General features: G+C 40.6%; 1 protein-coding gene across 17 annotated transcripts in view; it reads left to right on the top strand.

Moving 5' to 3' along the window:
* Positions 1 to 26,178, top strand: part of PHF14 (PHD finger protein 14) — a 185,487-nt gene that overhangs the window by 23,491 nt on the left and 135,818 nt on the right. For all 17 annotated transcript variants that reach the window (XR_007922235.3, XR_007922234.3, XR_016222696.1 and 14 more), the window contains 2 exons: positions 13,484 to 13,643; positions 20,633 to 20,744. Coding sequence is in view for 12 of the 17 variants with exons in the window: in XM_051852938.3 (XP_051708898.1) it covers positions 13,484 to 13,643; positions 20,633 to 20,744 (272 nt within the window). In the remaining 5 variants the exon portion in view is untranslated. The remainder of the gene's footprint in view (positions 1 to 13,483; positions 13,644 to 20,632; positions 20,745 to 26,178) is intronic.

Here is a 26,178-nt window from a genome sequence, read left to right as displayed (position 1 = left end):
TCCGGGCGCCGGATTCTGTCCTGGTTGCCCCTCTTCCAGCCAGCTCTCTGCTGTGGCCCGGGAGTGCAGTGGAGGATGGCCCAAGTGCTTGGGCCCTGCACCCCATGGGAGACCAGGATAAGCACCTGGCTCCTGCCATCGGATCGGTGCGGCGCGCCCTTTGCAGCGCGCTGGCCGCAGCGGCCATTGGAGGGTGAACCAGCGGCAAAGGAAGACCTTTCTCTCTGTCTCTCTCTCTCACTGTCCACTCTGCCTGCCAAATAAAAAAAAAAAGAAAAAATAGAATGCTTAAATATACCGATACTGAGTAGTGAAATTCAGTCAGCAATAACAGTCTCCCATCAAAGGAAAGCTCAGGACCAGATAGATGGTTTCCTGCTGAATTCTACTGAATATTTAAAGAATTAAGATCAATGATTCTTAAACTATTTCAAAAAATAGAAGAGGAGGGATGCTTCCAAACTCATTGTATGAGGCCAGGATTACTTTGATACCAAAACCAAATAAGGACACATGCACACCCATCCACACAGACACACACACTCACACATACACACACAAACTACTGGCTAATATCCTGGATGATCATAGATATAAAATCTTTAGCAAAATATTAGCAAATAGTATCCAACACATATTAATATTATTTTCATCAGGTAGGATTCATACCAGGGATGTAAGAATTGTTGAACATATACCAATCAATAAATGTGATATACCACATTAATACAATGATGACCAAAAAAATCATATGGTCATCACATTAGATACAAAAAATACAGTTGGTAAAATTCAGCATCCTTCCATGATAAAAAAAAATCTGAACAATCAAGGCCATATATAACAAACCAAGAGCTAACATTATTCTAGATGGGGGAAAACTGAAGGCTTTCCCACTAAGATTTGCAACAAGGTTAGGATGTCTACTTTCATTGCTTTTATTCAGCATAGTACAGGAAATCCTAACCAGAGCAATAGGGAAGAAAAAGAAGTACAGGGCTTTGATACTGGAAAGGAAGTCAGATCGTCACTATTTGCAAAGGACATGATCTTACATGTAGAAAAGCCCAAATGACTCTAACAAAAAGCTATTAGAGCTAATAAATAAAGCAGAATTCCAGGGTATGAAGTCAACATGCAATAATCAATAGTATTGCTTTACATCAAGAATGAATTATCTGAAAAGGAATTAATGAAAGCAATTCTGTATCCTATACCTATGAGGAAAAAAAACCCTTAGGAATACATTTAATGAATGGGAAATTTCTCTACAATGAAAACTAGACATTGATGAAAGAAATTCAAGAGGACACCAAAGGAGCTGGACTGTGGCATAGAGGATATGACAGCTGCCTGTGGCGCTGGCATCCCATATGGGTACCCGTTTGAGACCTAGATGCTCTACTTGAGACCCAGTTCCCTGCTAATGTGCCTGGGAAAGCAGTGAAGGATGACCAATATGCTTGGGCTCCTGTAGCCATGTGTAAGACCCAGAAGAAGCTCCTGGCTTCTGGCTTCAGACTGGCCCAGTTCTGGCTATTGCAGGCATTTGTGGAGTAAAATCAGTGGATGGAAGAACTCTGTCTTTCCCTCTCTCTCTCTCTAACTCTGCCTTCCAAATCCACAAATAAATCCTAAAACAAACAAAGAAACAGACAAAAGAGGAACACCAAAAAATGAAAAGATATCCCATATTCATGGATTAGAAGAATCAATGTTGTTAAAATCTCAACTCTACTCAAAGCAATTTACAAACTGAGTGCAAAGCCTGTCAAAATACCAATGAAAAATATTGCTATCATTTGTATGGAACCATAAAGAACCCTGAACAGCCAAAGCAATCTTGAGCAAAAAGAGCAAAGCAGGAGGCATTATTGAGCCTGACTTTAAAAATATTAGAAGACAACAATAATTAAAACAGTGGGTATATTGGCATTAAATAGGATCCCTGGGCCACTGTAAAAAAAATTGTGACCATAGAAGTAAATCCATGTCCCTAAAGCCTATTGGTCTTTGGCAAAGATGCCAAGAACATACTCTGGAAAAAAGGACAGTTTTCATTAAAAAGTGGTGGGAAAATTGGATATCCACATGCAGAAGAGTGAAACTGGACTCCTAACTCTCATCATGCACAAAAATGAACTCAAAGTAGATGAAAGGCCCCCCAAATATGTGATCTGAAACTTTAATGCCGTTAGAAGAAACAAATGGGAAATATCTCGGAACATTGACGTGGGTGAAGATTTTTTAAATCAGACCCCAGGGGCTGGCACCATGGTGCAGTAGGTTAATCCTCCACCTGCGGCGTCGGCATCCCATCTGGGTGCCGGTTCTAGTCCCAGCTGCTCCTCTTCCAATCCAGCTTTCTGCTGTGGCCTGGGAAAGCAGTAGAAGATGGCCCAAGTGCTTGGGCCCCTGCACCCGTGTGGGAGACCAGGAAAAGCAACTGGCTCCTGGCTTCGGATCGGCGCAACTCAGCCGTTGCGGCTTTTGGGGAGTGAACCAACGGGCAGAAGACCTTTCTCTCTGTTTCTCCCTTTCACTGTCTGTAACTCTACCTCTCAAAAAAAAAAAAAAAAAAAAAAATCAGACTCCAAGCACAGGAAACAAAAGTAAATGTATACAAATAGAATATCATCAAACTAAAGAGTTTCTGCACTGGACAGGAAACAGAGTGAAAAGACAGCTGTGGAATAAAGGAAAATATTTGCGAGATATATATCTGACAAGGGGTTAATAAATAAGGAACTCAAACAACTTAGTAGCAGAATAGCCAATTTAAAAATGGGCAGCAGAGCCAGCGCCATGGCGCAGTAGGTTAATCCTCTTCCTGTGGCACCTGCATCATATGGGCGCTGGTTCTAGTCTGGCTGCTCCTCTTCTGATACAGCTCTCTGCTATGGCCTGGGAAAGCAGTAGAAGATGGCCCAAGTCCTTGGGCCCCTGTACCCACATGGGAGACCAGGAGAAAGCACCTGGCTCCTGGCTTCAGATTGGCGCAGCTCTTACTGTTGCGGCCATTTGGTGAGTGAACCAATGGAAGGAAGACCTCTCTTTCTGTCTCTTCCTCTCCCTTTCTGTAACTCTACCTCTCAAATCAATAAATAAAATCTTAGAAAAAAAGGGCAGTAGTTGTAAACAGACATTTCTCAAAAGATATCTAGATAGCCAACAGACACTGGAAAAAATGTTCAACATTTCTAATCATGTAAATGCAAATCACAATTACAATGTAATCTTACTACATCTATATTGGCTATTGTCAAAAATACAGAAGTTAAGAGCCATCGCCGCGGCTCAGTAGGCTAATCCTCTGCCTTGAGACGCCAGCATACTGGGTTCTAGTCCTGGTCGGGGCGCCAGATTCTGTCCCGGTTGCCCCTCTTCCAGGCCAGCTCTCTGCTGTGGCCAGGGAGTCCAGTGGAGGATGGCCCAAGTGCTTGGGTCCTGCACCCCATGGAAGACCAGGAGAAGCACCTGGCTCCTGGCTTTGGATCAGCGCGGTGCGCCGGCCGCGGCGGCCATTGGAGGGTGAACCAACAGCAAAGGAAGACCTTTCTCTCTGTCTCTCTCTCTCTCACTGTCCACTCTGCCTGTCCAAAAAAAAAAAAAAAAAAAAAAAATACAGAAGTTAGTAGGTGCTGGTAGGATGTGGGGAAGAGGGAGTCTTTATACACTTTAGGTGGGAATGTAATTCATATAGTTATTGTGGGAAACAGAAGGGAGATTTCTCAAAAAGCTACAAGTACAACTACCATATGATCCTGCAATCTTCTACTGGTTATTATATCGAAAGGAAGTGAAACTGTTCTATTGTAGAGATATCTGTACTCCCATGGTTGTTGCAGTGCTATTCACAATAGTCAAGAAATGGAAACAACTTAAATGTCCATCAATGGTTGGACAGCGAAAATGTAGCACATATATACAGTCATATACTGCTCAGCCATAAAAATGGTGAAATTTTGTCATTTGCAGTAACATATTTGAAACTGGAGTCATTAAGTTCATTGTAATAGGCCCAGCATAGAATAATGTTGGTTGTGGTGGGTGTCATGGTACAGCAAGTTAAGCTTCTGGTTGTGATGCTTATAATCACCTATTCAGTACCAGCTACTCTGCTTTCAATCCAGCTTCCTGCTGATGAGACTAGAAAGTGATGGCCCAAGTACTTGGGTAACCCTGCCTCCCATGTGGAAGACTAGGATGTAGTTCCTGACTTTGGAAAGCCTACACCTGTCTGTTGCAGCCATTTGAGACGTGAACCCACAAATGGAAGGCTGGCTTGTCTGTCTGTCTAATATTTCATCTATCTATCTGTCCATCTAGATACTGTTGTTCTGGCTTTCAGATAAATAAGTGGATAAATATTAAAAAAAAGAAGTAAACAGTATAATGTTGGTTACTAGAAGCTGGAGAATGAAGAGTTAGGAATGAAGAAACATTAATTAATAGATGCTGAATTAGTTAGGAATAAAAAGTTCTGGGATTCTAAGGTATAGTAGGGTGACTATAGATAATGTATTATATATTTCTCTGTTAAGAAACAAAAAAACTAGGCCGGCGCCACGGCTCAATAAGCTAATCCTCCTCCTGCGGCACCGGCACACTGGGTTCTAGTCCCGGTTGGGGCGCCGGATTCTGTCCCAGTTGCTCCTCTTCCAGTCCAGCTCTCTGCTGTGGCCCGGGAGTGCAGTGGAGGATGGCCCAAGTCCTTGGGCCCTGCACCCGCATGGGAGACCAGGAGCTCCTGGCTTCGGATCAGCACGGTGCGCTGGCCGCAGCGCACTAGCCACAGCGGCCGTTGCGGGGGGAACCAACGGAAAAGGAAGACTTTTCTCTCTGTCTGTCTCTCTCACTGTCCACTCTGCATGTCAAAAAACAAATCAAACAAAACAAAAGAAACAAAAACTAGAAAATAGGATTTTAAATGTTTTCGCCACAGACACTTATACTCTGTGTGGACATTATACAATGTGTAAATATATCAGAACATCACATGGTGTATATATATATATATATCCATATATATGTCCAATTTTTATGTGCTTTTAAAAAATTTAAAAGCCTAGATTTTTGGAAGGGCACTTCATTCACCTAGTTGACATGTTTAGAGCTGTTAAAAGTTTATAACTTTCTAAGGTACACTTGATTTTTGATAGCAATAAAAAGTCATTCTGAGTCAAATAAGACAAATGAGATAATCAAGCTGTCAAAACCAAATTTTCTATAAAGTTTTATAATAATTTTCTTATGTATTTCATTCCATTCAATTCCAAATAAACAAATAATCCAAAATCTGAAAAATGAGATCTTAAACACTTCTGTTCTCAACCATTTCAGATAAAGGATACTCAACTTGTATTTTGAATTCTGTGAACTTCCTGTATGTCTGAAGTAAAGATGCAAATTATAAATTAAAGTCAAAAAATTTTGATTTTTTTAAATTATGCTACTACTTAATCCTGTAGTACAAAAAATTGCCATTTCTCTTGCTATTTTTGGAGTTTCTGTAGTATGTTATTTTATAATTATTATTTTATTATATAATTATTATAAAGATTATTTTATAATTCCATTTCTCTTTTACTTTTTTAGTAGATTGAGAACTAACAGGCTGAGAGAGTCCTAGTTTTGGAGATTTTAAGTGGTCTGTTTTGATTTAGGGGGAGATTTTAACTATTTTTCATAGACTAAATTTAAGTAATTACTATAATGTAAAATTTTTAAAGTTCATTTGTCAGTAAATATATCAAATATGATATTGGAATCTCTTTTTTATTGTAGTTAGAGGGAACAAACACAAGTGTTCCCATCAGCTTGTTCACACCTTATATACCTTCAACAGCTGGGTCTAAGCCAGGCCAAAACCAAGAGACAGGATCTCAAATCTAGTCTCCCATGAGGATGGCAGGAACCCAACTATTTGATCCATTACTTCTGCCTCCCATGGTTTGCATTGTCAGGAATCTGGAATCAGGTACTCTAGTAGTCAGAATGAAATGTTTTGTAATTGAGATTTTGCTAAAAGATCATACCCCAATTATTGCTTATTAAATATATAATTGTATATGTATATATAATTTTTTTAAAGTACTTCACCTTAGTGTAGATAAATCTCTTGTTCTCTGAAATCCAAAGTCTGCAGTCTGCCACTTAGTGATATAAACACCTTTATAGCAAGATCTTGTAACTGATTTGTAACAGTAGGGTACCACTGATGGTGATGTTACTTAGCCTCATACACTGATTGCATTGTGTCCCAAGAAAAATGTCAGCTGTGTCATAGTGGATTATAGGATGTTAGGTAGTATACTTACCAGCATTTGCCCTCAAATTGAGTTGCTGTGATTAAAATGAGATCAGGTCTACTTAAGTTTTTTTCCTCCTGTCTGCTTATTTTGAAGTCTGTTGGCCTAGCCCTAAGAATTCTTATTCAGATTTTTTCACTTTTGTTTTTTAGTAAATGCAAAAATATATTTTTATGACTATCTGAATATGTTCAAGTTGTATCATTTTGACATTATAAATAAGTCAATGGACAATTTGGATCTTTTACACTTTAGGATATATTTGTGACAGGTATCATTCTGCTGGTGTGGTGCTGGTATCAAATTGTAAATACTTTTCTAATAAATATTACACATTAATTTTTTTTGGTCAGTTTGTAGTCAAAGGTCTAGTGATGTAGAATACAGTAAATATTTGAAGTTTTAAAATTTTTATTAGTTTCTAAAACTTTAAAATGCCAATTAATATGTCCCTGTTGATTGATCTTTCTACTGAGAGATAATCAGGATAATATTAGGCATGCATTGCATTGAGGTACCTAATCTTAGAGATTGTTTATTTAAAGTTACAGAGCCAGAAGGTAAAAGATTGCAAGTCTCTTGGAACTTATGGAAAGCAGAATGGGGTATATTTCCTCTGATTTGACTGTATATATTTCAAAAATTCAAAACAATTGTAAATACATTTTATGTGTTTTTCCTTATGTATGATTTGTATACATTGTTTATGTTGCTCAAGTTGATCTTAATTACGTGGCCATAGAGAGATTTTAAGTGGTCTATTTTAATTTAGGGGGAGGTATTAAACTATTTTTCAGAGACTTAATGTAAGTAATCACTATAATGTAAAAATTTTAAAGTTCATTTGTCAGTAAACATATCTGAATTAGGGCAGCCAGGAATCAAACTGGCGTTCTGATATAGGATGCCAGGATAATGCCCTGGCACAAAAACTGTTTCCAATAAACAAATCGTGGAAAGAGTCTTGAATGAACAAGTCTGACTGAGAAGAAAAGTGAAATCTAGTGTAAAGGATATTATGCAGAGAACTTTGGGCCCAAGAGATTTGGTTATGATCAGGGAGCAGGAGCCCTTGTTCATACTCAGTAAAGGTGCAACCCCAGAACTAAGCATTGCACACCAAAAATCTTTTTATAATCTATGTACTAATAATCTTTTAACACTAAATTACTGTGAAAGTCTGCCAGCATTAAGTACTGTATATTGCCCTGTACTTGGAAAAGCTGGCTAACTTGAAGGAAGAGTGCAGTGTAACCGTTTGCTGTATTTATCAGCATTTTCAAGAACCATTTCTTCATTTTCAATAAAATCTCCACTTGAAAAAAAAATCTCTCTGGGAGTTGGTGGTTCCCAGAGAGATAAATATGTTAAAAATGTTTTTTGTCATTAGTTAAAATGGATAGAGCTGAATAAACCCAATAAATATGGCAGAGAAAGGTGAGAGAAGAGGCAAGTGAAAGTTACAGGTAAAGACTCTAAAGATAATGACACCATGGGAATCACTTTCCAGGGCTAGCGAAGCTAAGGAAGCAGCACTCACCCACTTGCTGGTTCTCCCTTGAGCTTACACAGTACCATTCTTCTAAGTTACAAAGCAGGCATTTCTACAGATGGAGCTGAAAAATTGTTCCTAAGGTTGTTTGGATTAAAACTTATGCAAATGTATGCCATGTGTGTGGTATATTCTTTAAAAGAAGGATAGAAATTTTGTTTTATTCTAAAAATTACCTTTTGATTTTGCTGAATGAAGTTAATAAGTTGGATAGCCTCATGGGGGCTTTATTTGGGTAATTACCTGCTTTGTGTGAATTTAGATTTTATCAAGTTTAGAAAGATTTGTGTCAAAGAAAGATTTGGAAAGAAAATAGATTTTTCCCTCTGTGGTGCTGAATAGCCCATAAGAAAATAGATTATGTTTCTTTTATGATTTTTTTCTTTAAAAATGTATTTTATTTATTTGAAAGGCAGAGAGAGAAAGAGAGACAGAGAAAGACAGACAGAAATCTAGAGGTCTTCCCTCTATGGTCCACTCTCCACATGCCAACACAGCAAGGGACTGGACTAGGCCAGAGCCAGAAGCCCAGAATGGAGTCCAGGTCTCCAACAAAAGCAGGCACCCAAGGACTTTAGGTATCAGCTTCTGCCTCGCAGGGTGTGCATTAACAAGAAGCTGTAACTGGAAGTGGGGCTGAGACTTGAACCCAGGCATTTTGACATGGGATGTGGGCATCCTAAGCAGTGCCCCAGCTGCTGTACCAAACACCCACCCCTATGACTAAGTATGACATTTTGCCTGTTTACAGTAAGAGTGTTTATTGGTAATAATAATAACTCTTAAGAAGGAAAATGTATTTCTTTAAGATTTATTTACTTATTTGAAAGGCAGAACTACAGAGAAAAAGAGAGAGGCAGAGACAGAGAGAGAGAGCTCTTTCCATTTGTTGCTTCACTCCCCAAATGGCTGCAATAGCTGTAGCTGGGCTGATCTGAAGCCAGGAGCCAGGAGCTTTCTCCAGGTCTCCCATGTGGGAACAGGCACTCAGGACTTGGGCCATCTTCCAGTGCCTTCCCAGGTGCTTTAGCAGAGAGCTGGATTGGAAGTGGAGTAGCCAGAACTTGAGCTGGTGTGCATATGGGATGTCGACACTGCAGATGGCAGTTTAACCTGCTGTGCCACAGCTGTGGCCACTTTTCTTTTAACTTTATGATTTCACATTAAAAAATATATATCTGAATAGAACAAAGATTGACAACTACAATTTAATGGCATTAGGGAAATTAATGAGTTTTTGGTTCCTTTGCTTATCTTTCATACTATAATCTAGTTATTTTAAAATCTTTGGCATTCCTTTTGATAACTTAATTTGGATCAAAGTTTACTATTATAAAACCTTTGAGAGCCGGCGCCGTGGCTCAATAGGCTAATCCTCCACCTTGCGGCGCCGGCACACCGGGTTCTAGTCCCGGTTGGGGCGCCGGATTCTGTCCCGGTTGCCCCTCTTCCAGGCCAGCTCTCTGCTATGGCCAGGGAGTGCAGTGGAGGATGGCCCAGGTGCTTGGGCCCTGCACCCCATGGGAGACCAGGAAAAGCACCTGGCTCCTGGCTCCTGCCAGGATCAGCGCGGTGCGCCGGCTGCAGCGGCGGCCATTGGAGGGTGAACCAACGGCAAAAGGAAGACCTTTCTCTCTCTGTCTCTCTCTCTCACTGTCCACTCTGCCTGTCAAAAAAAAAAAAAAAAAACCTTTGAGTAGCAAAAGGAAAATAATACTTAAGGATTTGCTTGAGGCATTTTGTATAAATCACAATTTAGTTTTCTGCCTATTAGTTTATGTTAAATATGATCTATGTTGAAGAATAATATCATGTGATTAAAATATATATAACTATTGACCTACAAAGACATCTAATTGAATTAATGTTCATAATTTAAAATTATTTATTAGCTGTATATGATTATTTTCTTAGGTTATTAATTTGGCTCAGTATTTACTTATATTGTAATTTATTTTAATTTGAGTTTTTTTGGGTGGTTATTAAAATTTATTCTCCAGGAGCCAGTGCTGTGGCATAGTGGGTGAAGCCACCGCCTACGATGCTGGCATCCCACGTGGGTGCCAGTTTGAGTCCCTGCTGCTCTACTTCTGATCAGCTCTCTGCTATGGCCTGGGAAAGCAGTAGAAGATGGCCCAAGTCCTTGGGCCCCTGCACCTTCGTGGGAGACCCAGAGGAGGTTTCTGGCTCCTGGCTTCTAGTCGGCACAGGTTCAACCGTTGTGGCCATCTGGGGAGTGAACAGTCAAATGGAAGACCTCTCTCTCTACCTTTGCCTCTCTGTAACTCTGTCTTTCAAATAAATAAATAAATCTTAAAAAAGAAAATTTATTCTCCAATTCAGGTTCCTGTTGTCTGTTTAGTATAAAATCTGATAATCACATGATCTAATGTGGGTTGCAATTAAATTTCCCATGTGCTAATTTTTTTTAAAAGATTTATTTATTTATTTGAAAGGCCAAGTTACAGAGGGTTCGAGGCAAATAGAGAGAGAGAGAGAAAGAGAGGTCTTCCATCTGCTGGTTCCCTCTCCAGTGGCTACAATTGTTGGAGCTGGGCCGATCCAAAGCCAGGAGCCAGGAGCTTCTTCCAGGTCTCCCATATGGGTTCTGGGACCCAAGGATTTGGGCCATCTTCTACTGCTTTCCCAGGCCATAGCAGAGAGTTGGATTGGAAGTGGAGCATCCAGAACTCAAACTGGCACCCATATTGGATGCCAGCACTGTAGGCAGTGGCGTCACCCACTATGCTGCGGTGCCGGCCATGGTAAAACTTTTTGAGAGATGATCATCACTGATAATATTTCTCTTAGTGGCTTTTTAAATGTCCTAAGTTTATTAAGGATCACTTTGGATGCCCCTTAGAATTAGGCACTAAGAATTTCCTCTTGGAATAAATCTAGTCAGAAGTATCTGGAATGGTTCATATTTGGTTTTCTTTACAAGTGACCTTTGTTGAGAGGATATGTTAAGTTTTAGATCCGAGAAATGCCCCAACGTAAAGGTGATGAGGGCGTGCATCAGGGATAGAATTAAGTTGCAGTCTGTTTCATTATGACATATAAATTAAATTATTTCTCTGAAAGATGTTTTGACAAAAGGGCAGTATCATTCTTTTTAGAAGGAAAACTGGATAATTTGAAGTTGGTGTGTGTCTAACACCATCTGGGGGAAAGGAAATGGTTAGGATTCATGGCTCTTTTAGTTGCTGGAGACATACTCTGTGTTGTAAGCCTTCAGTAGTTTAGAAAGGTTCTTCTTATAGTCTGGAAGAATTTCTCTTAGAACTTCCCAATTACTGCTTATTGGCGTCCATGTTTGTTAATGACTTATTGGTGCTGATACTGACTTTTTGATACGTTAATGCTGAGCAGGAGTTAATCGTGATGATAGATGTGGCATCACCTAGTGAGTTTTGTTGGACTGGCATTGAGAGCCTCATTAATACCAAGTTTTTAGACAAAATAGAACTTCAAGAATTTGATGATAACTTGGATCTTACAGAGGAGTGCATAGTAAATTCTGGCCTGAATTTTTGATTCTCTTAATGTCTTTGAAATCTATTAAGCTCACGATTAAGGAAAATGTTTTTTTTTATTTGTAAGAATTTTAGGCAGATTTGGGAGACCAAATAATAACTTTACATGGAATTTGGAATTCCTAAAATGTATATGTGAGTTATGGCAACTTTTTGCTTTTGACAATTGGAAGGGAATTGATTTGGGGTATATCACGTCCTGCTCTGAAATGTGAAGAACTATATTGAATTATCTTATTTATTGGGTATGTTCCTGAGACCTTTGAAGATTTTTATCACATATTCCACCTCAATAATTTAACTGACTCATCTCAAAATATCAAACCTTGTGAATAAGAAGAGGAAAAAGAGAATTACCTCTTGTTTTCATCAATTTTAGTTTTAGAAAAATTCTCACGGGCCGGCGCCGCGGCTCACTAGGCTAATCCTCCGCCTAGCGGCGCCGGCACACCGGGTTCTAGTCCCGGTCGGGGCGCCGGATTCTGTCCCGGTTGCCCCTCTTCCAGGCCAGCCCTCTGCTGTGGCCAGGGAGTGCAGTGGAGGATGGCCCAGGTGCTTGGGCCCTGCACCCCATGGGAGACCAGGAAAAGCACCTGGATCCTGGCTCCTGCCATCGGATCAGCGCGGTGCGCTGGCCGCAGCGCGCTGGCCGCGGCGGCCATTGGAGGGTGAACCAACGGCAAAGGAAGACCTTTCTCTCTGTCTCTCTCTCTCACTGTCCACTCTGCCTGTCAAAAAAAAAAAAAAAAAAAAAAAAAAAGAAAAATTCTCACGGAAAACAGGAATTATACATTTAAGAAGAGATTAAATGCCTCAGTTTTGAGTGGAACTCAGCTTGTCTCACTCTGTCCTGAACTTTTCATATTCTTCTGCAGCTTTAATTTATGTGTGCATGTGTGTTTCTGTATTGTTTTCTTTTTAAGAATACTTTAGAGCCGGTGCCGCGGCTCACTAGGCTAATCCTCCACCTTGCAGCGCCGGCACACCGGGTTCTAGTCCTGGTCGGGGCGCCGGATTCTGTCCCGGTTGCCCCTCTTCCAGGCCAGCTCTCTGCTGTGGCCCGGGAGTGCAGTGGAGGATGGCCCAAGTGCTTGGGCCCTGCACCCCATGGGAGACCAGGAGAAGTACCTGGCTCCTGCCATTGGATCAGCGCAGTGTGCTGGCCGCAGCGTGCCGGCCGCGGCGGCCATTGGAGGGTGAACCAACGGCAAAGGAAGACCTTTCTCTCTGTCTCTCTCTCTCTCTCACTGTCCACTCTGCCTGTCAAAAAAAAAAAAAAAAAAAACTTTAGAGATTTATTTTATTTATTTGAAAGAGAGTGAGGTAGAAACAGAGAAAGAGACAGAGAGAGATAGGTCTTCCACCCACTGGTTCACTCCCCAAGTGGCTGCAAAGGCTAGAGCTGAGCAGATCTGAAGCCAGGAGCGAGGAGCTTCTTCTGGGTCTCCCACGTGGGTGTAGAGACCCAAGGACTTCTGCTGCTTTCCCAGATGCACTAGCAGAGAGCTGGATCAGAAGCAAAGCAGCCAGGACTTGAACCGGCACCCATATGGGATGCTGGCCCTGTTGTCTAGGGCTTTTAACCCACTGTGCTACAGTGCTGGCCCAAGGCATACTTTGCTTTTATAGTTATATGAGTCTGTATTATAACTGTCAATCTTCAAAATTAGATGAAATGCTTTGCTTTTTTTGTTTGTATATTTGCTTTGCATTAACTTGGTATTTATATGTATTCTGGTACCTGGTTCTAAAGAGCTCAATAAATATTTATTGATCAATACTGTATTATTCTAATTTCTTTTTATTGATAAATCATATTTTAATATTTTTTTCAAATTGTAATTTTTAGGAAATTATAAACTTTTTCATTCATTTAGTGCCTTTCCTCTTGGTCTAAAACTGTCTTGAAATATCATTTCATTCTGTATACTCTACTAGGTGAAAGATATTTTTATATGGCAGTATCACTTCTTTGTTTTAATATCACTTTTGTATCTCCCTTTTCTCTCCTTTTTCTTTTCTGATTTTATAAGTATGAATTAAAAAAATAGTCATGTTTAATCATACTTTTTTTTCTTTTTTAGGTTGTTATGGAGTTGATGGAGAGAGTGACTCCATTATGAGTTCAGCTTCTGAGAACTCCACTGAACCTTGGTTTTGTGATGCCTGTAAATGTGGTGTTTCTCCTAGCTGTGAACTATGTCCTAATCAGGATGGGATTTTCAAGGAGACAGATGCTGGAAGGTTGATGTCATAATTATGTTGGGCATGTGCCTTAGAGCATGTCTGCTCTTGACCGTTCTTTTCTTCTATTTAAGATGTTCTGACATACACACTTTTTTTTATTGGTTCTTTCTATCTTCTTGGCATAGAGTAAATGGCAACAAGGCTGCAAATAGGGTAGGGAAGGAGGAAAAGCTGTTTATTAAATATCTGCATTTGCCTTTATACCTTTAATCCTATTAAATCTTTTTTTTTTAAGATTTATTTATTTATTTGAAATTCAGAGTTACACAGAGAGAGGAGAGGCAGAGAGAGAAAGAGAGGTCTTCCATTTGCTAATTCACTCCCCAGTTGGCCTCAGCGGCTGGAGCTGTGCCAATCCAAAGCCAGGAGCCAGGAGCTTCTTCCGGGTCTCCCATGTAGGTTCCGAGGCCCAAGGACTTGGGGCATCTTCTACTGCTTTCCCAGGCCACAACAGAGAGCTGGATCTGAAGTGGAGCAGCTGGGTCTCAAACCAGGGCCAATATGCGATACTAGTGCTTTAGGTTAGGGCAACAACTTGCTGTGCCACAGCGCCAGCCCCCATCCCATTAAATCTTTTTTTTTTTTTTTTTTTTTTTTTTTTTTGGACAGGCAGAGTGGACAGAGAGAGAGACAGAGAGAAAGGTTGTCCTTTGCCGTTGGTTCACCCTCCAATGGACGCCGCGGCCGGCGTGCTGCGGCCAGCGCACCACGCCCCAACTGGGACTAGAACCCAGTGTGCCGGCACTGCAGGTGGAGGATTAGCCTGTTGAGCCGCGGCGTCGGCTCCCATTAAATCTTAATAATGACTCTGTAATGTATCAAGTGGTAGTTTTCCATTTTGTGGGTATAGTCCTTTAGGCTCAGATCACTTAAGTACTTTACTAGCTTAAGAATATAAACTGGTCAGATTTGAACTCAGATCTGACTTCAAGAGTGTATCAGGAGACTTAAACCATAAAGCGATTTTAAAAAGGTAGAATTTTAACATAATGAATTACTAAGCTATGATAAAAGAGTAACTCTAAAAATATAAAGTATAAAGGGTACCCTGGAACTTTGGGAATTATTTCCAAGCAATGACAAAATTTGTAAGATGACCTCTTCTGTGAGCCTGGGGTTCAGACTTTGTTGAAAGAACTAATTACAGCCTTGCAGGTGGCAGCTTGCTTTGGCCAGTCTGGGTCTCCAGCTCTTGGCCAGAAGGTGGGCAGGCATAGTTTACAGAGGAAGCTGGAGCACTGGTTACAAGGCTAGAGTATGTGGTGCCTATGTGGAGAAGGCGAGGGAAAGTGGTCTACAGAATGGCTAGGACAGCAGGGTAGCCAGGGGACTGTGCATGTTGCTGGGGCCAAGCACAGTTACATGTTCTCTGTATTCCCATTGAGAAGATCCTTCATCCTGCATGCTCCCAAACTCTCAGCCTAGAACCATGCTCTCCATGAAGGAGAAATGGTGAAGGAATTCTCTCCATTATTGCAGAGCAGGTATTGAAATATGTATTTGGCACCAAAATGCAGTAAGTTGCTAACTGGAAAAAAGTGGTCAACAAATATCTCCTTCTCTACTATAGCTGTTGCTACTGCCTGTGCTTTCTTATTACCAACATGCTCCGTGAATTCTTTGTGATAACTGATTCCTGAGAGTTGAAATATATTTTGGTAAAGTAAGGCAGCTTTGGAAAAACCGGACTTTTTTTGTTTTACTTCTTTTCTTATTGATAATTTAAAAGTTCTGAAAAAACTCTTAAACTTTTATGTTTCTTTATGTTTTCATAATTCACAAGGCAAATTGTAAAGTTGTTTGTGAATAAAGAGAAAGGAGACCTCCTTAACTACATAGATATTGCATACATAGATACTTCCCTATCATGATGGGGCAGACTGGCAAAAATTCACTTATGTACCATTTGAGCACTTTGTGTGATGTCTGCAATGTGTATGGATGTATTTTGATGAATGTTAATACTAGTTTGATTCAAGGTGTAGAAAGCCAACAAAGTTTGACAAGCCTGGCTTTAGGTGGGAAGTAGGGAAAAAGGAGGACTAATGAGTAGAAAGAATAAAATAGATTTTGAGATTGACTTATCACATGGGCTTAATGTGAATTAATGTGAGAAAACTATTGATACATAGTTGTCACTAAATTTTTATTTCATTTCTTAGGGAGAGTATTTTACCTTGTCTTAAATAGTCTTATAAATCTGATTATGGGAAACCTTAGTCATACCCTTTTGATGTCCTTTGTTGGTTGTCCCCTCCCCACATTGAAATATGAGTTTGCTGCTCTTATTTTTTAGTGCAATAGAAGATGACATTGAACTTTTTGTCACAGTTTTATGACTTGCCAGTGTTGTTATATTTGAAAATAACTTAATCCTTCAGAACCCATTTCTTAATATGCAAAATGCAAAAAACAATCTCTCACTAAAAGGAAACTTTTAGATTTTCTTTCTCTTTTTTATTTATTTGAAAGACAGAGTTACAGAGAGAAATAGAGACAGAGAAAGAGAGAGATCTTCCATCCACTGATTCACTCCCCAAATGCCCACAACGGCTGGCGCTGAGCTGATCCAAATACAGGAGCCAGGAGCCTCCTCTGGGTCTCCCACATGGATGCAGGGGCCCAAGGACTTGGGCCATCTTCTGATGCTTTCCCAGGCACATTAGCAGGGAGCTGGATCCAAAGTGGAGCAGTCGGTACTCGAACCAGCACCTATATGGGATGCCAGCACTTCAGACAGGGCTTTAACCCAGTGTGCCACAGCGCTGGCCACCTAGGTTTTCTTTATCTTATAGCTGATGTTTCTTTTCTTTTTTTTTTTTTTTTTTTTTTTTTTTTTTTTGACAGGCAGAGTTAGACAGTGAGAGAGAAAAAGGTATTACTTTTTCCGTTGGTTTACCCCCCAAGTAGCCACTACGGCCAGCACCTTGTGGTCGGTGCACTGCACTGATCCGAAGCCAGGAACCAGGTGCTTCCTCCTGGTCTCCCATGTGGGTGCAGGGCCCAAGGACCTGGACCATCCTCCACTGCACTCCCGGGCCACAGCAGAGAGCTGGCCTGGAAGAGGAGCAACCGGTACAGAATCCGGTGCCCCAACTGGGACTAGAACCCTGTGTGCCCGTGCCGCAGGCAGAGGATTAGCCTAGTGAGCCACGGCGCCGGCCCGAAGCTGATGTTTCTTGAGTGAAAACAGTGAGTCTGATATTGTGAAATAAGCATTTCAGGAGCCGGCGCTGTGGCGCAGTGGGTTAAAGCCCTGGCCTGAAGCGCCAGCACCCCATATGGGTGCCGGTTCTAGTCCTGGCTGTTCCTCTTCTGATCCAGCTCTCTGTTATGGCCTGGGATAGCAGTAGAAGATGGCCCAAGTCTGTGGGCCCCTGCACCCATGTGGAAGACCTGGAAGAAGCTCCTGGCTCTTGGCTTTGGATTGGCACAGCTCCAGCCATTGCGACCATCTGGGGAGTGAACTAATGGGTGGAAGACCTCTCTCTCTCTCTCTCTCTCTCTCTCTCTCTCTCTCTCTGTCTCCCTCTCTCTGCCTCTCCTCTCTCTGTGTAACTCTGACTTTCAAATAAGTAAAATAAATCTTAAAAAAAAGAAAAAAAAAAGAAAAAAGCACTTCACATGTATCTTTATAACTCGCAAACTGCCTAAATGGTACTCTTTGTCTAGTAGACATTTATTAATTGATTGTGGAATAAGGGAATGAAGGAATGACAAAAGCACTCTAGAAGTGCATTTGTCTTATGCTAAGAGCACTATAAAGATAAGATTCTTCAGAATCAATTTTGATTAATTTAGTTTCCATTCTGAAATAAGAATCTTGGGAAGTACCTTTTTATGTAGTCTGCTTTATTAAAATACATGAATTTTTTTAAAAATGTGTTTATTTTATTTGAAAGGCAGAATTACAGGCCGGCGCCGCGGCTCACTAGGCTAATCCACCACCTTGTGGTGCCGGCACACCGGGTTCTAGTCCCGGTCGGGGCTCCGGATTCTTTTCCGGTTGCCCCTCTTCCAGGCCAGCTCTCTGCTGTGGCCCTGGAAGGCAGTGGAGGATGGCCCAAGTGCTTGGGCCCTGCACCCCATGGGAGACCAGGAGAAGTACCTGGCTCCTGCCATCGGATCAGCACGGTGTGCAGGCCGCAGCGTGCCAGCCGTGGCGGCCATTGGAGGGTGAACTAACGGCAAAAGGAAGACCTTTCTCTCTGTCTCTCTCTCTCATTATCCACTCTGCCTGTCAAAAAAAAAGAAAGGCAGAATTACAGAGAGGCAGAGGCAGAGAGCTCTTCCATCCGCTGGTTAACTCCCCAAATGGCTGCAACGGCCGGAGCTGTGCCGATCCGAAGTCAGGAGCCAGGAGCTTCCTCTGGGTCTCCCACACGGGTGCAGGGCCCAAGGTCTTGGGCCATCTTCTATTGCTTTCCCAAGATATAATAGAGAGCTGCATGGGAAGTGGAGCAGCCGGGACACGAACTGGCACCCATATGGACTAGCACTGTAGGCAGTGGCTTGATCTGTTACATCACAGCACCAATGCCTAAATGAATTTTTAAAATCTATTCATAGATTACAAAACTGCTGGAATGGCAGTTCTTTGTTGGTGTTTTTGTGTGATGCTTAATATCTGCTTCTTTCCCCAATTGAAGTCTATCTGTCATCACAGTGTCAAGCAAAATGGATTGTAAAATAACAAAGATTTTTAAAAATTTCCTGATTTGTCCTACTTACAAATTCTAAAATATGTAGCACTAAACTTATGAATAAAAGCTAGTTATGCCTAGCTAAACAGAACTAACATTAGGTCAGGTGTTGTAGTGCAGTGGGTTAAGCCATCAATTAGGATATCCTCATTCCATTATTGGTGTGATTCAGCTTCCTGTTAATGCATCCTGGGAGGCAGCAGATGATGGCTCAGTTGCTTGGGCTCCTACCACCCACGTGGGACACCTGGATGGAGTTCTGTCATCCTGGCTTTGGCCTGGCTGTAGCCCTGACATTTGAGGGTGTTTGGGGAGTCAGAAGATGGATTCTTCATAATCCCCATATGGGATGCCAGCACTGCAGGTGGTGCCTTTACCCATTACATGACAGCGCTGGCCCTCACATACTTTTAATAAGAATTATTTACACCATTAATTGGTTTCTCTTGGCCACCAACTCTAAATGTTCATTGTTAAAAATGTATCAAAATTTTAATCAGGCAGCTTCGCATTCCCATGTGAACATTGTGCATCCTTCACAGGAAATGAGGAGGAAAAGGCAAAAACACATTTTCTGCCAGCATTGAGAAATCATCTCAGACCATACACAAAGCCCAGGGACAGTTGCTCTAAGGAGCTGCAGGGTAGTGGTGGGAGGGAGGGTGATCCCAGGTCAGCACTGGCTCTGCTGTCCCCCTACACATATGGATGGTCCTGCATCCCTGGCCTGCTGTCTCCAGGACTCCATGGGTCTTTCTTTCTCTGTCACTCTGTCTTTGAAGTAGATGAAAATAAATAAATAATCTTTTTTTAAAAATGTACTGAAAGTGCCTTAACTCTGATTTTCACTGACTTTGATATGTATTTTAATTAAGGACTCAAGTTGATGATGTTTTCATGACAGAGGTTGGGGGAAATGATATCTTGTGTGCCAATCACACTGAAATGGCAGTTTAAATCTGTACTTGTATGACTTGTACTAAAACATTTTCAGAAGGTCAGTATGAAGCAAGCAGCCAGATGTTGGGTTTATCAAAGATAAACTCCTACAGAGTACACCGACATTTAATACATCAATGGAGTATGAAAAAAAAACTGTGCAAATTAAATTGAGAAAGCAGCTGCTTGTTGAAGATGTGTATCTTTATATTGAACTCCACAGGATGCATTTGGAAGGTTGGATTAAAACATTCTATCAAGGAAATCTCAAAACCCTGAATATTTTTTCTCAGTATGAAAGATAATTTGTTAACTATTTTCTCTAGTGTTTCTATAGAATGATTCGCAGTCCTTTAAAACTCAGTGCATCATAAAAAACCAAAGCCCTGTAGCATTCATAGCCTCTTAAACTGTGATAAAGCAGAATCTGTTAATATGTTCATGAGGTTAGTAGACATTTACCATCTCATTTTTCCTCCTTTTGTTGCAGAGATGGTAATGATCTGTTTAAATTTCAGTTGTTGATCCCACCTGTTATTTTGTTATAAGCAAACAGAAAAGGTACCTAATAAATTCAGAATGGTTCAGATAAGTTTTTAGAAATGAACTGAGGACCAACTCTCACTTTTTCTTCAGTGTACTGAAACTGAGCACTCTTTGTTTAGTTTTACAACATCATTCAGACCTAGCAAAATATACGTGAAGCATATAAATTGTAGTGCATAGGTTGTATAGTAAACAGATGAATTAAAATATGACTTTCGTATATTACTATAACTTTTTTCTGTACCTTCCTCCAGGAGTCCGTTTTAACCTGGAAAGAAAGAAAATCAAACTGTACACCAAAACTCTCAAAATATTTTCTTGAGGATTACTCAACAGTTTTAGAAAACATTAACAAAAAATGTGCAATTTTTCCTAATTACTGCAGAGTAACTTCATACTTCTTAAATTAGGATCCTTAAATCTCAAAGGGTTAAAATAATGTGAATACTTTTCCCTGAATATGAGAATGTTTTTTGTCTTTGAGAAGTATTTTTATGCAAATGTTTCAGAATAAGGATCAGTGCCAAGTGCAACAGAATTTTAAGTGAAAGGCAGTTAGAGTTGTTAACTCTGTTTTGGAAACTATTGGAAACATGATTATTGCAGTCATTTTTCTGTTACTCAATGTTATTCTGTAGGTGTTCTGTATACTTTAATTATGTGTTTGAAATTGAAGTTTTAATGTTTGTCACAGAACTCCTTCAGTAGTAATTTGAGAAAACACATGTTTTATAAGTTAGCTTTTTGGAAATTTCATGAAAGGTTTTGATGACAAAATCATATTTTTTCTCCTTACAGATGGGTGCATATTGTTTGTGCCCTCTATGTTCCTGGAGTAGCCTTTGGAGATATTGACAAATTGCGACCAGTAACACTGACAGAAATGAACTATTCCAAGTATGGTGCCAAGGTGAGACAGAATCTCTTGTCATCATCTGAAAGAGAAAGTTGCCACTTGTTAGTTGACATGGCTTTTCATTTATATCATTGTTAATTACTGACATGCTTATTAGTATAAGTATGTATAATTGATAATCTTTCTAGAAAAGAAGAAATGAATAAATTCTTCCATATATTTTTTAAAAATTATTTCTTGGAGAGACAGGCAGACAGAGAGAGAGGGAGAGCTCCCAGCCACTGATTCACTCCCAAAATGCCTGGCTTAGTTAGGCTAGGCTGGGGCTTGGAGCCAGGAGCTAGGACTACAGTCCATGTTTCCCACAAGGGTGGCAGGAACCCGATTACTTGAACCATCAGCACTGCCTCCTAGCATCTGCATTAGTGGAAGGCTGGAATCAGGAGTTGGAGCTGGGAAATGAAGCTAGGTACTCTGATACCAGATGTGGGTACCTTAATCTCCAGGCTAAACACTTGGTACCCTTCCATGTATTCTTAGCTGATACTATTTTCATTTTTATGGCCATTTGCACCTTGGTTAGTACAAAGACAAAAGCTTTATTTAAAATCAGTTGAATTAAATATGAACCTAATTTCAGATTTTACTTTTGAAGTGGAATTTATCAAAATTATGGAAGAGTATAAGAAGCTCCTTTTATTTTACTCAACTTTCATGGATTCATTTTATCTTTATGATGACATAACCTTCTGCCTAGCAAATGCTTCTCAGCCTTATTTATTATAAGTCAGTTTTTATTCATTGAGCCCTTAGATTGTAAATGCCCATTTGTTAACTTAGGTATATAAGTACTGCAAATATCTCTGGAACACCTAGAGCTAATTAAGTGGTGACACATTGTCTTTTTTTTTACTGTCTGTAGTGAAACTGAGAAGAAGGACCCTTGAATAGCATCAGTCACTTATTAAAGGTGGGGTGGGAAACTGTCTTACTGCTTCCAAGTTGCTGTACAGAATGGCTGGGTAGTTTATTAACAGCCGACACTTAATGCTGTCAGTTTTGGAGCTTAGGAAGTTCAAGATCAAGGCACCAGCAGATTCAGTGTCTGCTTCGAAGGCAGTGCCTTGTTGCTATATCCTTACATGGCAGAAAGGGCAAGACAGCTTCCTTAACTTCTTTTATAAGGGCACTGATCCTGTTCATGTGGGCACAGCCCTCGTGACTTAATTGTATCCCAAAGGCCCCACCTCTTCATGTTATCACATTGAGCATTAGGTTGCTACATACGAATTTTGAAGGGAACATAAACATTCAGATCATTGCGGAAACTTGTGGAATTTTGTGTATTGGAAATTCTGATACTGAAATATAGAAATTTGGTGAACAAATATCAAATAAGCCTAATTAGTCTTCTCTCTGTCTTTTTATAAGACCAAGAACATTATTTTGAGAAATTCTGGGAATTCTCTGGGACAGTCCTAAGATTGTTCAGGTTAAAACAATTTAATTTAGAATTTGATTTTTGGAAGTTATCAAAAATGTCAAAAGATTTAAAAAGCTTGATAAAGTAAGATCAGTGGATCACTGAAACAATATTTCATTATACAAAGTGACAAAAGATTTTATAGCTAAATATTGAAAGTTAACATAGTTCAAGGAAAAACCTTAGTTCTTTTAATGGAGAAGACTCAGTTTTCTTAAGTAAACAAAAACTAGTTAAAAAACAATATTATGCACAGGGAGTTATTTTGATAAAATACAAAATCTTTGGACCAGCACTGTGGCACAGAGGATTAAACTACTGCCTGCAGCCCTGGTACCATATGGGTACCAGCTTGCATCCTAGCTGCTCCACTTCTGATCCAGAACTCTGCTAATTCTCCTGGGAAAGCTGTAGATGATGTCCTCTGAGTCCTTGGCCCTCTACCACATACGAGGCAGACCCAGATGAAGGTCCTGGCTCCTAGTTTCAGCCTGGCCCAGCCCCTACTGATGTGGCCATTAGGGGAGTGAACCAGCAGATAGAAGATCTCTCTCTCAGTCTTTGTCTATCTGTTTCTTTCTGTAACTTGCCTTTTGACTAAAATCAATAAATAAATGAAAAATACAAAATCTTTATTTGCCAGGTGGATTAGTTAAAAGGTAAAAAGAAAACTTTTTACAATTTCTTATTAAAAGAGAGAACAGAATTCTAAGAAAATCTTTTCATTTTAACAGAGAAAAGCAAATTCTATTTTTGTATGAGTGAATTTGGGTATTAATACTCAATTAAAAACTTAATATTATTTTTTTCAAATTCTAGCCATTTGGCTCACACATAATATTCCTTTTGTAAGTTTCATCTTCCACACATCTACAGTTTTCTTATGTCCATTAGATTTTATGTCTTTCTCATTGTAGGATGACTGCTGGTCATTCCACTGTAGGACAAAAATTAATTTCTTTAACAAAACACATCCTTTACAGAACTACATCTTTCATACCTATTAGCTTCACTTACCAAAAACATATCTTACTTTCCTTGCATTCAAAGTTGTTACTCTTATTATTTATAGTTTTGATTATTAAATTTAATTAGAATTCTTTGCTCATAATAACTAATTTCTAGTGAAAACTAAGACATAAGCATTGTGAGTTGTCTGTCACACACCAACATTCTGTCAATCAACACTATGTATGATTTCTAAGAGCGTGTGCTTTGTCATGGTGCACTTGTTTGATATGGCACAGGACATGTTTATTTACAGACCCAAATATCTTTAGCTTGTAATAGGAAGCCCAGATTGACTACTGTTATGTTCAGCAATTAATATTTCAGTATTTATTTTATATGGATATGATCTGTAAATTCACATTTAATTTAACTTAGAAAAACTGTAAAGTATCAAAGAGTTTTGGGAAGCTGGTTTTTTTTTTTTTTTTTGACAGGCAGAGTGGACAGTGAGAGAGAGAGACAGAGAGAAAGGTCTTCCTTTTACCGTTTGGTTCACCCCTCAATGGCCGCTGTGGCCGGCGCACCGCGCTGATCCAAAGCCAGGAGCCAGGTGCTTCTCCTGGTCTCCCATGCGGGTGCAGGGCCCAAGGACTTGGGCCATCCTTCACTGCCCTCTTGGGCCACAGCAGAGAGCTGGCCTGGAAAAGGAGCAACTTGGACAGAATCCGGCGCCCCAACCGGGACTAGAACCCCGTGTGCTGGTGCCACAGGCAGAGGATTAGCCTATTGAGCCGTGGTGCCGGCCTGGGAAGCTGTTTTTAAGTATATGTAATACCAAACAAGGCTAGCTGTCATCAAATTATTCTGTATTTATTTTTGTTAAAGATTTATTTATTTGGCCTGGCACTGTGGCAGGTAAAGCTGCCACCTGTAGTGCTGGTATTCCATATGGGTGCCAATTCGAGTCTCAGCTGCTCCACTTCTGGTCCAGCTCCCTGCTAATGTACCTGGGAAAGCAGCGGAAGCTGGCCCAAGTGCTTAGTCCCCTGCACCCATGTGGAAGACCCGGAAGAAGCTCCAGGCTCCTGGCTTTGGATCTGGCCGGCTGCAGCCATTGTGGCCAGTTCGGGGGTGAACCAACAGATCGAAGACCTCCCTTTTTCTCTCTGTGTCTGCCTCTGCCTTTCTATAACTCTGCCTTTCAAATAAATAAATAAATCTTTAAAGAGAGAGAGAGAGAGATCGTCCATCTGCTGGTTCACTCCCTGAATGGCTGTAATAGCCAGAGCTGGCCCAGGCTGAAGTCAGGAGCCTGTATCTCCATCTGAATCTCCCATGTGGTAACAGGAGCCTAAGTACATGGGCCATCTTACACTGCTTTCCCTCTCACATTGGTAGGGAGATGTTTCAGAAGTGGAGCAGCTGGCACTAGAATCGCCACCCACATGGGATGCCAGTATCTCAGGTGAGAGTTTTATCTGCTGGGCCACAACGCTGGCCCCTACCTGTTTATTCTTATGGCATGTACATGTTGGGAAGTTATGCAAAGGCAGGAATCATACAATGTTAAAAAAGTGTCTTGTTTTGCTGCTCTGCTTGAACTTTCAGATATTTAAAAAAATAATATTAAGGTTTTTGTTTTCCTTTGTAAGAAGTCTTTGAGAGACTTTTTGATTTGCTTAGTCTTTTAGATGCCCCTGCATAGCCGCATACCAGTAGTATATTGTTTTTCAGGCATCATGGATCCTTTTCTTTTTTTAATTTATATTTTATTTATTTGAAAGACAGAGTTGCAGAGAGAGGTAGAGACAGAGAGAGAGGTCTTCCATTCACTGGTTCACTCCACAGATGGCTGCAATGACTGGAGCTGCGCCGATCCAAAGCCAGGAGCCAGGAGCTTCCTCCAGGTCTCCCACTCAGGTGCAGGGGCCCACGGACTTGGGCCATCTTCTACTGCTATCCCAGGCCATAGCAGAGAGCTGGATCAGAAGAGGAGTAGCCGGGATTAGAACCAGCACCCTTATGGAATGCTGGCGCTTCAGGCCAGGTCATTAACCCGCTGTGCCACAGCACCGGCCCCCTTTGAGATCCTTGAAAGATAGCCAGTGAGAAGAGAGAGAGAGGGAGAAAGAGAGAGAGAGAGAGAGAGAGAGAGACAGACAGACAGAAGAGAAGGAGAGAGGTCGATCATATCAGCTGGTTCATTCCCCAGATGCCCACAAAAGACCAGGGCTTAGTGACAGCAACACAATTACTTGAGCCATCATTGCTGCCTCCTAGGTTCTGCATTGACAGGAAGTTTGAGGATCTGAAGCTGGAAATCAGACCCAGGCACTCTGATATGGGATGTGGGTCTCTTAATCACTACACTGAACATCTACTCTGATTTTCAAATGTACTTTATGAGTGAACAATGTTGTCAAGATTAACACTTTGACACTTGTGGCCACTGTAATTCTAAATTGCAGTTAAAAAAGGTTAATTCACCCATTTTTCCAAAAATACTCATGGCCTGGGCTTCTAACTTTTGTATGGAAAACTAGCCAATGTCCCAGAATTTTGAGTACTACACCGCTTAAATTTAGAAGAATCCATTTTCTGATGGTACCTATCTAAGGAACTAGTTCAGTAATTTGTAGAATCTAATTCCATTCTGGTCCCAGTCCAGAAATGCTGAAAGGTGGAGAGCTCACAAATTCAAATATTCAGAACACAAATCTGAGAGGAAGTCAGCTCTAGCCTCCAATTACAAACAAGAGAGCAGTAAGTATAATGAGTTCCTCTAGGTTCCTTTATCTGACTGCTTGTTGTTCCTGGGTCTTCCAGATGTTGTCTTGGGACTCCACTCCTGACACTAAGGACTATTAAAAACTTTAGGCGAAAGAAATTTAGCAGAGCTATTTGAGCATTAGAAAGTTTATGAATAAGGCAGCACTCAAAAGCCATAAGAAGTTCCTAGAGCTCCACATTAGCAGTGTGAACAATAGGCTTTTATAGGCTGAATGTGGAATCCTGTAAAAAAAATTTACTTAACTGGTTACAACTATGTATTTA

This window comes from Oryctolagus cuniculus, chromosome 16, assembly GCF_051225735.1.
Source record: "Oryctolagus cuniculus isolate XC-2025 breed Fujian yellow rabbit chromosome 16, ASM5122573v1, whole genome shotgun sequence".
Taxonomy (NCBI): Eukaryota; Metazoa; Chordata; class Mammalia; order Lagomorpha; family Leporidae; genus Oryctolagus; species Oryctolagus cuniculus.
The sequence above is the reverse complement of the archived record's forward strand: the minus strand, read 5'-3'. Positions and strand labels throughout refer to the sequence as shown.